The following is a 14,738-nucleotide window of genomic DNA, read 5'->3' as shown; positions in this document are numbered from 1 at the left end:
AACATTGCAAGAAAACAAATAGAGTAAAATAAAAATGACACTATTACACATTATAACACATTATAAAAAAATGAGTAATGACTCAATCTGTTTCTTACATCGGAAGTAATAATTCAATATGAGCCCTGAACGGCATCAAATATCAATCCAGCCTGCGTGTGACATGAACACAAAGTTTCAGAATCGATCATAACAAGTGTCGTGATCTTACGAATGTTGGTGTGAATTATTCTTATCGCACACTGACAAGATTTACGGCCTTGAGACGCAGCCGATTGCGCCACAGCCCTCGTGCAGAGTTTCTAACCTGAAAGAGAAACACGATCCACCTCCATCAAACATGCATTTCCTGATGTGTTTATCAGCCCTTTCAGTAAATGCTCCATTGAGGGCGAATGAAAGCAAACAGATGGGCAGATGGAAGTCTTCCCAAATCTGGGGTCGGGGTGATGAGGCAGGGAAAGGGACGGCTGCTTGACCCCGGAAGGGGCCTCATGATCTATAGGGTCCCACACATGGTTCTGAACACTGTTTGTGAGGCTAAAAATAACCCAACTTGACTACTGGACACATTTTTTCGACACTATCCGTTACTGAGCATGAAATTCCTGTAAATGGTGAGGCTGAGGGTATATAAGCCGGGAGTCGCAGAAGGGCCGGTCACACCTCGACTAACTCCTTCGGTTTTTCACTCGCCTTAGACAAGCGCAAGGTGAGTGCAGTGGATGAGTTCGTCTGACTTGTTAATGCTTTCAAAAATACTGAGCATCATCACAGCGGACGGTCAGGGACTTTGGAATTAGCTGTGTTGTTAACGGAGAGCATCGAGAGGCATCAGTCCCGCTGTGGATGCGGCCGCTAAATACCGCAGGCATCGGACACTAAATGAACTCTGAGGATAACTAGGGAAGATGAGGGGTTATAGTGTTTACTGCTAAACATCAGGCGCTCGCTTCACGATGCATGGGGGAACGCACAATTGACTTTCGTTATATGTTGCATTGCATAAACTATTCCAGTCATTTGAATTGATTTGTGAACTGTTTTGCAGCTTAATCAGAACCAGAGAAATGGCCGTTGCCGCTATGCTCGCCGCAGCTGATGTGGATGCTGCTATCGCTGCCTGCCAGGGTAAGACATCATGTGATCCTCTCAGATTCTAGATAACAACTGCCAAATTAACTTATGTTTTTACATTGCTTTCACTCATTGGAATAACATTTAGCTATGCAAGATTCAACTCATTTTTTTAAAGTCAGTTTAATGTCATTTCAGTTGAAATGACTTCCAATCCAAGTTGAATGTACTTAAAAAAATTGTTAGGAGCTGAACGAGAACTTATCCGGAGCTCCTGTTTCTGACTGTGTGAATGCAAATGAACTGATGATCTGTGAAGCATTACAGAATGCTGCGAGGCTTGCTAATGATTTTAAAGAGATTAACTGTTACCAATATGTGAAATTTAATCTGAAGATTTGATATGTATGAATAAATATAGACACATAGAGACAAACAAACAAACTAATAAATAAATGATGGTTAAGAGGTATAATCAAACAAATGAATATGATATATATCCAATATAACACTAAAAAATTATTAATAACAATTAATTATATATTTTTTTATTATATTATATTATATTACATTATATTATATTATATTATATTATATATTATATTATATTTGGGCTATTTAGAAACACTATTTAAATGCTTGAAATTTGTTTTGTAAAAGTAAAAAAGCATCCTAATTTAAAATATATCTTATTAAATATTTAAACTTTAATAAATATAATACAGTTTAAGGAACAAATTAATATTTTATATGATATATATGTATATTAAAATATAACATAGGAAACTCATATAGCACTAATATTATATTACATTAATTATATTATACAATATTATAATGTATTATATTATATTTAAACTATATTAATTATATTATACTGTATTATATTATACTATATAAATTATATTATAATGCATTATATTATATTATACTATATTAATTTTAATGTATTATATTATACTGTATTAATTATATTATAATGCATTATATTATTTATATTATAATGTATTATATTATACTAATATATTAATTAAATTATATTATAATGTATTATATTATACTACTATATTAATTAAATTATATTATAATGTATTATATTATATTTAAACTATAATAATTATACTATATTATTTATATTATATTATAATGTATTATATTATACTACTATATTAATTAAATCATATTATAATTCATTATATTATATTAATTATGTTATATTATGTTTGGACTATTTAGAAAAATCATCTAAAGATTTCTGCCGAAATGTTTGAAATTAGTTTCGTAAAAGTTGAATTTCCTTTTCAAAAACTAAATTCTTAATAAATATTTCAACTTTAATAAATATATTACAGTTTAAGAAACAAATTGGACAGGACATTTAGGGGGAAACTGGCCAAATTTAATCTGAAGATTTGATATAGGCTACAAGTTAATATAGACACATGAATTCCTAAATAGATCAATAATGTTTAAGTAGTATAATGAAACAAATTAATATAACTTACGACATATTTATATATACTATATATAAGATAAAACGCTACAGAAAAATATTTAGCAATTATATTATATTGTACTATATTTTAACAAAGTTTGTTTGTGGGTGAAGGGGGGAAGGCAGGGTCGGTTGTGAACTGGGACTCGTGGGTGTTTCATTCGACTCAAAATAACAAATTGGCGCCACGCGCTCTACCTTCATATGAACTCAAATTCAGCATATCCTTCTGGCTCGCTCTGCCACCGTCCACGAGTCCTCCTTCCGTGTCCGTCTGCTTTTATCCGCTGTCTCCGTGGCATTCACTGTAATTAGACACAGGTGTTTATCTTCATGCACTTGACCCACTTTCTTACCGCTCATCCCCTCACTCCCCCCATCTGTGCAGACCTCGCGAAACCACGCCCCCTCGCCACATTATTATATTATACTGTATTAGCCGATATTATATTATAATGTATATTACATTATTTTATAATGTATTATATTATATTATTATTTGGGCTTTTTAGAAACAGGATTTGAAACTTCTGTCTAAATGCTTGAAATTTGAAGTGTAAAAGTTGAATTTCTTTTTCAAAACAGAAATATTAACAAAACATTTTTTTATATATAAATATATTTTAAGAATCAAATTGAACAGGATATTGAGAGGAAAGCAGTAAACAAGTGAACCAAATTTAATCAGAAGATTTGAAAATAAAAACAAATACATAAATGGGTAATTTAGAAACACAACATACAGTCTTATAAAGACTAAAATGCTTACTTTTTTTGGAGAAGTTAAACTTCTTTCTCAAATATATATATATTTTTTTACATTATATTTTTATAATTATAATACATTTTTCGGAAATGAATTGGACAGAATGTTGAAGGAAAAAACTGAAAACAATTGGCTAACATACACATACATTTTTATGGTACTTTTTTGTTCTTCAAACTTCTACATAATATTTCTGTATTTTTATTCTAGAATGTATCGGACGAATGCCACTCTTATATCAGATATGCTAAATGGATGTGCATTTTTTTTTATATATAAATATTTTCCTAAGCTTTCAAGAATGGTTTGCTAACGCTCCCATTTGGTTTTAAAAGCATCGTTTCTTAATATTCTCTGAATGTTTGAATGACTTGGTTACGCAAACGTTACGGCAACATTCCATTTGATCGTTCTTCAAACATTACGTAAATGTTACTTTTGAATGTTCTCTGAACGTTTTGAAACAAGACGGAAAATGTCAGACGAACTCCAGCTAAAATGTTTTCATTCAAGACCAGATAACAGCCCTGCACAAACGTTCTTTTAACGTTACTGGTAGAGCGTTTGGTAACTTTAGGAGAACTTTAAGGGAGCGTTCCCTGTTAGCTGGGTTACCGTGTGCCTGGACACAGCCAGGTCTCATTAGCTCCATCGCGTTCTAAAACAAACTCCTCTCTCCACAGCTGCCGACACCTTTGACTACAAGTCCTTCTTCGCCAAGGTCGGCCTTGCAGCCAAGACCTCTGATGAAGTCAAGAAGGCTTTCGCCATCATTGACCAGGACAACAGTGGCTTCATTGAGGAGGAGGAGCTGAAGTGAGACTCATAACATTACATGGGACAATGTCCAACAAAGGCAAAAAGCAGCAGGTTTTTAATAGCATGCCTGTGCTCTCTCTCTGTAGGCTGTTCCTGCAGAACTTCAAGGCTAACGCCAGGGCTCTGACCGACAAAGAGACCAAGGCCTTCCTTGCAGCTGCTGACAGTGACGGTGATGGCATGATCGGAGTTGATGGTAAATGAAAAATGCCATTTTGACCCCATTTAACACCACACATAATGAGATCTAGAAGAGTTGAACACACATAGGTGCATAGGTGCTTTTCATTACATTTCGCTATAGTCGAGCTTGCCTTTTTGGTGAGAAAGCGTGGGCACAACTTCCAGAAAATGGGTAAACATACAGTACATCACAGGAAATCAAAGGAAGATGGCCTGAATTGTATTTCTTTAGCATTTCTTCCTGCATAATATTGTCTTAATATTGCCTTTTTGTCTAAGGCACATTTATAAATGCGACTTAAATGTGCTATTTGAACTAAGGCTTAATCCTGGCTTAATCTAAACCCTGTCTGTGGAACCAGATATTTTGTTTCCTGCTCACTTGGTCAGGCCAGTTGCTGACTATTTTCAATGGAAAGCAGCTAAAGCCTGCTCAAAAAAAGTCACTAAATGTCGGTCGAATCGGTTTTCTCCCCCAATCCGCGCTCACATACTGTATTTGAATATAATATATAGCTAAATGTCCAGTAAAGCTAATCTCCAACCCTGGACCACAAAACCAGTCATCATAAGGGTCATACATGTTTTATACATGAAAGCAGAATAGATGCTTTCCATTGATGTATGGTTAGGATAGGACAATATTTGCCTGAGATACAACTATGTTGAAAATCTGGAATCTTAGGGTGCAGAAAAATCAAAATATTGAGAAAATCACCTTTAAAGTTGTCCAAATGTCCAATATATATTACTAATAATAATACATTTCTGATATATTTACAGTAGGAAATTTACAAGATATCTTCATGGAACATGATCTTTACTTAATATCCTAATGATTTTTGGGAAAAAATTAAAATCTATAATTTTGACCCACAATGTTTTGTTAGCTACTGCCATAAATGTACCCGTGAGACTTATGACTGGTTTTGTGCTCCAGGGTCACATTTACTTTCTGTGAGACAACCGAACGAGCATGATATTGTGGCTGACTGCTTGTCAAGCAGCAATCCAAAAAATCTGGGGAGAAAAATGTGTCGCTAGTCTCTTTTTTGTTGAAGAAAAAAAAGACTAGTCGCTAAATTGGAAAACTAAATATTTAGCGTTTTCGTATGAATTTGTACGATTTGAACGTCATACAAAAACATAAAAGAACCTCATTATGCAGCAGCACTTTTAACCGCCTCTAAACTCAACTTAATGGGGGTTTAATCAAGTCCTAATTAGCCCCCAATTAAAGGGACAGTTCACCCAAAAAAGAAAATTCTGTCATCATTTCCTCACTCTTAAGTTTTACAAACCTATAAAAAATGTCCTTCTTCAGCTGAACACGAAAGAAGATATTTAGAAGAATGTCAGTAACCAAACAGTTGATGGACCCATTGACTTCCATAATATGCACCAAAAAATACTGTGAAAGTCAATGGGACACCTGAGAGTTTGGGTGAACTATCTCTTTAAGACAAACGTAAAAAAGTTATGAATTGCTGAGATTGCGCCAGTCATGCTATCAAGTGAAAAAATGTGAATGTTGATGTATCATTTTTTACATATATATTTTAATACATAAATAAAACATATTTATATCCTTTTTTATTATACATTTTTCACACATAGGCATGTATTTATATTTTTATTTTTTTTTAATTAGCATTACAAACCAATTTTTTGGGATGCTACCAAGTGAAACATTTTTAAAAATGCACATTTCTAATTGTAGATTTACAATATTATTTACGTTTACATTTATTCATAAGCAAAGAAAAAATATTTATGATTATACATTTTCTGCACATATACATTAATTTTTTCATAAAATCTTTCATTCACATGTTTTTCTTTGCAATAACATTTTCAACTCATTCTTACCAAAACTATCACAATTCATTCTCGCCGTTTCAACCAGATCTATGCTAGCCAGTTATCTCTTTTACCCAGCTAACAAATTGTCAATATTAATTAACTACCAAATATCACAACAAAAAAATCCTTTGGAAAGGCCTAATAATGACGAGTATGGCAGTGTAGTTCTTCCTGACGATAATTGGAAATGAAATTGGTGATAAACTTGCAGAATTGACAAATGCTAGTCTGATCTCTGTCTCATCTTTGTCTCATCTCACAGAGTTTGCTGCTCTTGTAAAGGCTTAAATTTTCATCTGACCAAGACCCTTCCATATTCAAGGAACCAGAACTCACGACAGCTCACACCTTTCTCAGCTGAACTTTTTTATACGATCTTATTTATGACTGACTTTGGACAGTTTACTCAGTTTCGAGTATGTGTCTGGATAAGGGTATTTGCTTGTGTAAGTTGGATGTTTAATTTCGAGCCCATTGGCTTGTGCAAATGTACAATCTTGAATGCACTTCCGGGGAAGAGTGAAAAACAAGGAATAAATATAGTTTTGGTGTAACATGTCTTTGAAGCGAGCTTTTTTACACTTTCGCCGCTATCGTTGTGTTGGCGAATGTCCTCCCAGGACATTCTCTTCATGGTAATGCACTCATATGAGTGGGTCAAAGTCATGTCGGAAAGATAGTATTCACGAGTTTAACGCATATGAACGCCTCCTCAAAGTCGTAGATACAAGGGGATTTTCTTTAAGCCCCAGGTTTACGTATCAGTGAGAAACAAGTTGTTTTTTTATTTACAACCAAATAAGCTAATGCTGCCTTTACATGCTATTGGAACGATCGTTAATACGAGTTAATCCTAGTTAAAAACTGGACATGAATGGCCTCTCAACTCATATTTACTCCTGGGAATTAGACGAGACCTGTAATTAGGGATGCACTGATATGGAGATTTTGGACGATACCAACAATTCTTCATCCTTGATAGCTGATAACCGATATATTGGCTGATAAATCGAATAATGCTCTCATAATTTTATGGAGCCTATATGACAGATTTGCGCCACACATGTTGCACTTAACTCTTCCTTTTCGAAGTGATTACAATCATATTTTAAGCATATTTTCGCATCTGAAGTGTCTCATCTGAAGGAAATAATCCGTTAATTATCGGCTTTAATATATCAGTCAAATTTTCACACTGGGCCTACAACGACAACATAAAAATTTATATCGGGTGATACTGATATGGTGGCCGATAAGTGCATCCCTAATTGTAATATAACAACATAGTAGTATGTAATGATAAAGATTACAGCGGCTTTATAAACGGATTAAAAACATAAAAATTAAAAAAAGCAAATCACACCTGATGCACATGCTTAAATTTCTAGAAGTAGAGTTAAAATCCTGCTGTTTCTGTGTTGAGTTCATTAAGTGAAGGTACACCGCATCTTGCTCCGGCGAAAGTGGCTAAACACGACTTTCCAACTCGGAAATACAAACTTCCCAGGACTTGAACGCACCAATAACCGGGGATGTCCTGCAGGACGCTCTTGGCACGAGGCTGGGCGAGGGAAGGCCCGGAGATTTGCTGAGATGCACTGGAAGGGATTTGCAGAGGATAGTTTTTCGCATGCCCAATTAAGAGTCCATGGCAGCTTCCCTAATGCTCAGAATAGCTCAACGAACACTCAAACAAAGAGCCGGCCAAGCACAGTCTTCCAAAAGCCATTAAACGCCCTGCAATTGGTCCTTAGAGCAACTGGGAATGCTCAAGTAATAATGTTCTACTAACCACAATGGTGATAAAATAGTTATGCCTAATTAGGTTTTTAAATGAGGGTTCCTCAATACCCTGAAGAGATTAGTTCCGATCCTAATCAAACACACCTGAGCAAGCTAATCAAGGTCTTCAGAGTTACTAGAAACTAGGCGAGTTGGATCATGGTTTGAGCTAAACGCTGCAGGACACCCCTGCTTTATAAAATTTAGAAGATTAGCCTACACCGTGTTTATAGAATAAAATAAAATCCATTATCATTAACCTTGCAGTCTGGACTTGACAGACAGCAAACGCTCGCGCCACTTCTGACACGAACTAGGCCTGCGTCAGAAACGGACCGATGTAGACGCGGCGCTAGCCTTCAATTCTTTTTTAAAACTAAATTAATTCAAGTTAAGTACCTAACAGGTCAGCTTTCGACGGTGTAGAAGAACGACTAGAAGAGTTTTCTGACCTGTGAAAGCCATAGGAGCCAGGAGGACGAGCTCTGCTGCCCTCTGCTGTTTGAACGCTGTATGCAAACACACTTTATACTGTACTATGTACACATACACTAAAAAGTACAGGCAAATCTGTTTAATAGGTGTAACGGGGGAAAGATGTAGCCATAAATAAAACAAATATTAGCCTATTGGAGTATGTTTTTCTAGCTAAAATTTCACATTCACTTCAATGTGCTCCTAGCACAGTAATAGTGCAATTTGCTAGCAATTTCCGAGAGAACATTGTGTTTACATTTAAAAAAATAAAATAAAAATAGTTGTGTGTGTGTGTGTGTGTGTGTGTGTGTGTGTGTGTGTGTGTGTTAACCAAAACTAAAATGTTCTTTTTGCTCTATTTGTGTACAAAAGAAAACCCGGACAAATTCAGACAACATGTTTAATGTGACAAAATCCAACACAGCATATGCAAACAAAACTAACAACATGCACAAGTATCACTAAATAAAGCGTTTCACATGAAACCCCACAACCACATAACCAATAATACAAGCAGAATCAATCCATACCCTGAACACAAACAGAAATGTCCCTCTGAAAAGCGTCCCGCAGTATAGTCTTTCCAAACCCCACAAGCGAGCGTCCATAGGAATATGTCCATGCACTATCAGCAGCGTGTATTATTAGCATGCAAGTATATGATGGACTTTTTTTTCAAACGCACCTTTTAAGCATCTTCATTTTTGAGGATAAATATAGTACAGAGTGTCTGCTGGGCGCATGTCAAGCGGGCCCCCCTCGGCCCGCGGGTGTCTATTACATTATGATTCATATTTGGAGTGGCTGAAGGTATATAAGGGGGAGTTGAGGGGCCCGGAGATCACTGCAGTTCACAGCTCGAGTCTTCTGAAACTACCTTCAGCACCAAAAGACAAAAGAGGTGAGTTTGCACGGGCGACCCAGTCTATCTATGGAAGAAAAGAAAAAAGCGGGACGGGTACTTGTTTTGGAGCAGACACGGAAAGTTTGCATCCTAGATTTTCCCATCATCTCAATCGGCTGTGGAATTGTTCACCTGCCGGCTTATTTTAAAGAGGACCTCATGGACCCTTTGGGATTTAACATCCTCATAACTCACATCCACATGTGGCACGCTTCCCTTTACGGTGGTTTTGCGGGATTTGCATGGGTTGAAATCATGGCATGAAATGTTGTAGATGTTCAGATATTGTAGTAAACTGTCCATACATAGCAGGCAAAGTGGACTAAATACACCTGAGCTGTTGGACAGCTGTGTCCAACACGCGTTTCTGGTTTTAATGTTCTGTTTTATGTATCATCCAGCTAAAGATGGCATTCGCCGGAGTCCTGAACGACGCTGACATCACTGCAGCACTGGAGGCATGCAAGGGTGAGAGATGGCGTGAGCGCTCAACCACATCTTTTAACACATTAAAGCGTGTGTTTAACTCTTTCCCATATTTCCCACACAGCTGCTGACTCCTTCAACCACAAGGCTTTCTTCGCCAAGGTCGGTCTGGCAGCCAAGTCCTCCGACGATGTCAAGAAGGCTTTCGCAATCATTGATCAGGACAAGAGTGGCTTCATTGAGGAGGATGAACTTAAGTAAGAGCAGCTTTGAGCTCATAAATACTTGCTTAAACACGACCGACACTCATAATCTGAATTGTTTGCCGGCAGACTGTTCCTGCAGAACTTCAAGGCTGGAGCCAGGGCACTGACTGACGGCGAGACCAAGACTTTCCTTAAGGCTGGAGACTCTGACGGTGACGGCAAGATCGGAGTTGATGGTCAGTATCCTTTCCCTTCTTCCCAATGCGCCTCAGTGAGCTCTAAGAATAGCAAAATGCATACAAGGTTTGATTGACAACCATGATTGATAGTCTAACATGCTTGTTTCTTTCTTTCCCCACAGAGTTCGCTGCCTTGGTTAAGGCATAAATTGCTTCTGACCAACAACACCTCTAGCTCTGAAGGAACAACTTTGCCCAAGACCTCCCATTTTCATCCTATACTATAAATAATTTTTATACTCATGACGCTTATGAGAAGTTTCCTCCCATGCAGCACACTGTCAAAACGATGACTGTGAATGTAGCGGTTGTGTCTCCTGTCTTAAATATGAATTTTGCTTACTGTAAAATCTGATGCACTTTTACGGGAACGGACGACAAGAAAAGAATAAATATTCTTTTTCAATATAGCCTAGGCTTCTTTTCATTTCCTTGTTGCAAATCTGCGTTTCACTCTACAGCTATATGGAGAATGTTTATAATGATCACATTTACATGAAATAAAATAAAATTAAATGAAAATGCACTGTAAAAAAAACTGCCTTAAATTGTATAAAATCAACTTGGATGTTTAAGTCATTTCAACTTAAATTACATTAAAACTGACTTAAACATTTTTTGTGTGAAGAATTCAAAACCCATTTCTTTTTGAATGAGCAGTTTTTAAAATCTGGTTCATATGTTTAGGTTCAGTAATTTCACTTTAATGGGAATGAGAAGGTTATTAGTCAGTTATTGAAATGCCTTAAATGTCATTGTATTGGTATTTAACAAATTGAACCTAGAGATTTTTTTTTTGCTGCAAAACCAGCTGTTCATGTGTGCTTTAAGTCCACCTCTATGGACAACAAGACATAGTAAACAGCTGCAAAATCACTAAAGATGCAAATGGAAACATTACAAATGATGAAAGCAGAATTCAAAATGTAACAATAAAGAAACTGATCCACACAGTAGGGGGCGCTGTGATGCAAGTGCGTCGTGCCATGTCCGAGTTGAGTTTTACACATAGGGTTTTACAGCAGCACAAGAAGGGACACCATCTTTTTATTGTATTTACCCCTAGAATTTGCATATTAGTAACTAAGAGTAGTAATATACCGTTAATGTACTACTAGTAGTAGTACTAAGACTGTAGTCTGCTACTAACTTTTTTAACACGGTCCATAAGGGATTGCCAGGTCTGCGTAAGACAACTAGCCCATGGCCAAAAGTAGCACATCAAAACTTCAAATATGCCATTCCCATACCTAAAATACACATTTAGCAATGCATATTACTAATACATGTTATATATATTTACAGTAGGGAATTTACTAAATATATTTACTACAGATCACATGATCTTTACATAATATCCAAATGATTTTTGGCATGAAAAGATTCGACCATCTGACCCACACAATGTATTGGTTAGCTATTGCCACAAATATACCAATGAGACTTATGACTGGTTTTGTGCTCCAGGTTCATATTTACATACCTCAAAGTCTTCCCTCATTTGCCAAACTTAACGTCTTTTAGAGTTTTATAATTGGTAGGAAGAAAAAAAAAATCAATATAAGCATTTCAAACAAATATAATTTATGCAAAATGGTTGTCCGTCCGAGGGAATACTGAGGACTTGGCAAGGAGCAATTTTTGCATTTTTTCCTGACAGACAGTCTGTGTATAAACACAAGTTTATGTATAATTTGCCAGTTTTACATAAGTAAAAAGGTGTACAATAAGCAATTGCCTGTATTCAAAGCTTTCAAAGGAGTTTGAGATGCTTTTCCTACCCATTCACTCATTGGAAAGTTACGCCATCTAGTGGACCATTTAACCTAAAACGCATTGTACAAAAAAAGAAAAAAAGTTGCTGCCTTAAATATTTAAGTGCAAACAACTTGGATGTTTGCATCATTTCAGCTTACAGCTGAATCATGTATAACTTATTTTATTTTTTAAAAAGTTACTTAACTTATTTTCGATGAGTTAAAGCAATGTAAAACATGTGTTGTCATAACTTGATCATCGGCCCATATTTGTTTTTTTTTTACAGTGTAGATAAGTGACACTTTAGTAGAGGTCAGTGTAGTGCCAGCAGAGAATATAAGCAAACGTAAATGAATAAATAAATGATTGCTGAGTAACCGTATAGGACGTGAGGTATCATCATAGCCCATGACATCAGTGTTTCTGGGTAAGTAGCACCTCTGTATCCGGTATCCTTGTCAGCTCCAGGCTCTTGGGTTTCTCCGTGGAGCATCACATCGGGTTATCCCACGCATGGACTGTCCCAAAGCATGTCACATGTAGCAAACACCTCGTCCTAATGCATTTAAATGGGCCATGTGCGCCCTGCAACTCAATAGGCTAGCTAGCATAAACTAGCTCAGTGTTCTGTGATGCGTGACGGTCAACGCAATTAACTATGACACCAGCACATGTGCTTAGGGAAAATTAACTTATTTCCTATAATAATATTAAGAATAATTGATGATTATACATCAAATAAAAAAATAAATACAGTTTAAAAAATGTTTAGTCTCACTGTAAAAAAAAAAAAAAAAAATGGCTCCAATTGAAAATGTTCTAGTGACTGATCACATCTAAATTTTTAAGTTGGACAATTGAAATTCTGTGAATTGATGCAATTTAATTAAGAGAAATTCAGTTTGGCCAACTGAAAAATGTAGATTTGATCATTCACTAGAACATTTTCAATTGGAGACCTGATGTTTTTTTTTTTTTACAGTGCTCTTATGCTCGCTATAGGGCTGTATTTATTATATATATATATATATATATATATATATATATATATATATATATATATATATATATATATATATATATATATATATAAATAATAATTATATATATATATATATATATATATATATATATATATATATATATATATATATATATATATATATATATAAATAATATTATTTTGTGAAAGTTTGTTACAATTTAAAACATGTTTTTTACAAAAAAAGAAAGCGATTTAAAATGTAATTATTTTTACTGTGAATTTTCAGCATCGTTACTCCAGTCGTCAGTGTCACACGATCCTTCGGAAATTATTCTGATATGATATTTGATGCTCAAGAAACATTTATGATTATTAGCAATTTTTAACAGTTAATGCGGATTATATTTTTTGCGGAAACCATGATCATTTTTATATCAGGATTAGTTTATGAAAAAAAGTTGAAAAGAACTAGGAATAGGCCTAGACATCGTAAATGTCTTTACTGTCACTTTTGATCAATTTAATGCATCCTTGCTGAATAAAATATGAATTTCTTTCAAATGTAAATGTTGTACTTAAAGTTAATGCACATGATCCAAATGCATAACCTGTCCTTGAAACATTCACCAAAGTAAACCCATACCATTTTATTCACATATAATGTTTGTGGCCATTAAAGCATGAGATAACTAGAACAGTCATGAACATAAAATAGCCTCTATATCTGTTACACCGTCACACGTATGAGGGATGCGCTGTCTGTAACCCCATCGCTCCGGTGGAAAAACACCTCAGTTTAATTGTTACATGGGGTTTGGTGACAAAAAGTTAAGCAGCATCGTTTTTTTCTCTCTTTCTTTTCCTGCACTTGAGGACATATTGCACCCTCTTACATAATAAATGCGCCTAGCAGGTGCATTTTAAACATTGATTACAGCGTTCTGCTGGGCGGAGTCAAAAGGTGACCTTGAATCCCTGAATCAGCAGAGGAAAAATGACAGCTCGCCGTTTGTCTGCCTATGGAGGGTGAAACGAGAAGGATAAACTCTCATGACACTCTCTATAGCAACAGAGACAATGTGTGTGTGTTCAGGTTTTTCTATCCCGGTGGGGACTTCAGCCTGACTGCACAGACTCATGAGGACTCGTGTCACCGTGGGGACCTAAATTGAGGTCTCCATGAGGAAACACACTTTATAATCATACGGAATGAGTTTTTGTTTTTGAAAATGTAAAAATGCTGAGAGTTTTGTGTGATGGGTAGGTTTAGTGTTAGGGTCAGTGTGGGGGAGAATATACGGTTTGTACAGTATAAAAAACATTATGCCCCACAAAGATAGTGATTCAGATGTGTGTGTGTGTGCGTGTTAGATAGAGATATTATGTGAGTGTGTTTGTGAGTGTGTGTTTTTGATAATGTGTGTGTGTGTGTTTGTGTGCATGTACTTGTTTTTGTGACATATCAGTACACAACTGTGTATAATGACATGGGTATGACATAGGTATTACCGAAGAGGGTGACTTATGAGGACATTTCCCCATGTCCCCACTTTTCAAAATGCTTATAAATCATACAGGATGAGCTTTTTGTTGTTGTAGTTTTTTTGTTGAGAAAAATGCAGAATGTTTCCTGTGATGGGTAGGTTTAGGTGCAGTGTAGGGGGATAGAAAACACAGTTCGTACAGTATAACAAACGTGTGTGTGAGTATGTGTGATAGTGTGTGTAAGTGATAATGCGTGTGTGTATGTGGGTGTGT

General features: G+C 35.8%; 2 protein-coding genes across 2 annotated transcripts; both read left to right on the top strand.

Moving 5' to 3' along the window:
• The first annotated feature begins 569 nt into the window (after positions 1-569).
• pvalb1 (parvalbumin 1) lies at positions 570-6,757 on the top strand. The gene is made up of 5 exons (XM_067458007.1): positions 570-712; positions 1,052-1,131; positions 4,022-4,154; positions 4,244-4,353; positions 6,466-6,757. The coding sequence occupies exons 2-5, from the start codon at positions 1,071-1,073 to the stop codon at positions 6,489-6,491; spliced, it is 330 nt and encodes a 109-aa protein (XP_067314108.1). The 5' UTR covers positions 570-712; positions 1,052-1,070; the 3' UTR covers positions 6,492-6,757.
• A 2,514-nt stretch (positions 6,758-9,271) lies between these two features.
• pvalb4 (parvalbumin 4) lies at positions 9,272-10,647 on the top strand. The gene is made up of 5 exons (XM_067457974.1): positions 9,272-9,363; positions 9,768-9,834; positions 9,917-10,049; positions 10,125-10,234; positions 10,360-10,647. Exons 2-5 carry the CDS (start codon positions 9,774-9,776, stop codon positions 10,383-10,385), a joined length of 330 nt encoding a protein of 109 aa, XP_067314075.1. The 5' UTR covers positions 9,272-9,363; positions 9,768-9,773; the 3' UTR covers positions 10,386-10,647.
• Positions 10,648-14,738: the final 4,091 nt, after the last annotated feature.

Source organism: Pseudorasbora parva, chromosome 2, assembly GCF_024679245.1.
Source record: "Pseudorasbora parva isolate DD20220531a chromosome 2, ASM2467924v1, whole genome shotgun sequence".
NCBI classification, from domain to species: Eukaryota; Metazoa; Chordata; class Actinopteri; order Cypriniformes; family Gobionidae; genus Pseudorasbora; species Pseudorasbora parva.
The sequence above is the reverse complement of the archived record's forward strand: the minus strand, read 5'-3'. Positions and strand labels throughout refer to the sequence as shown.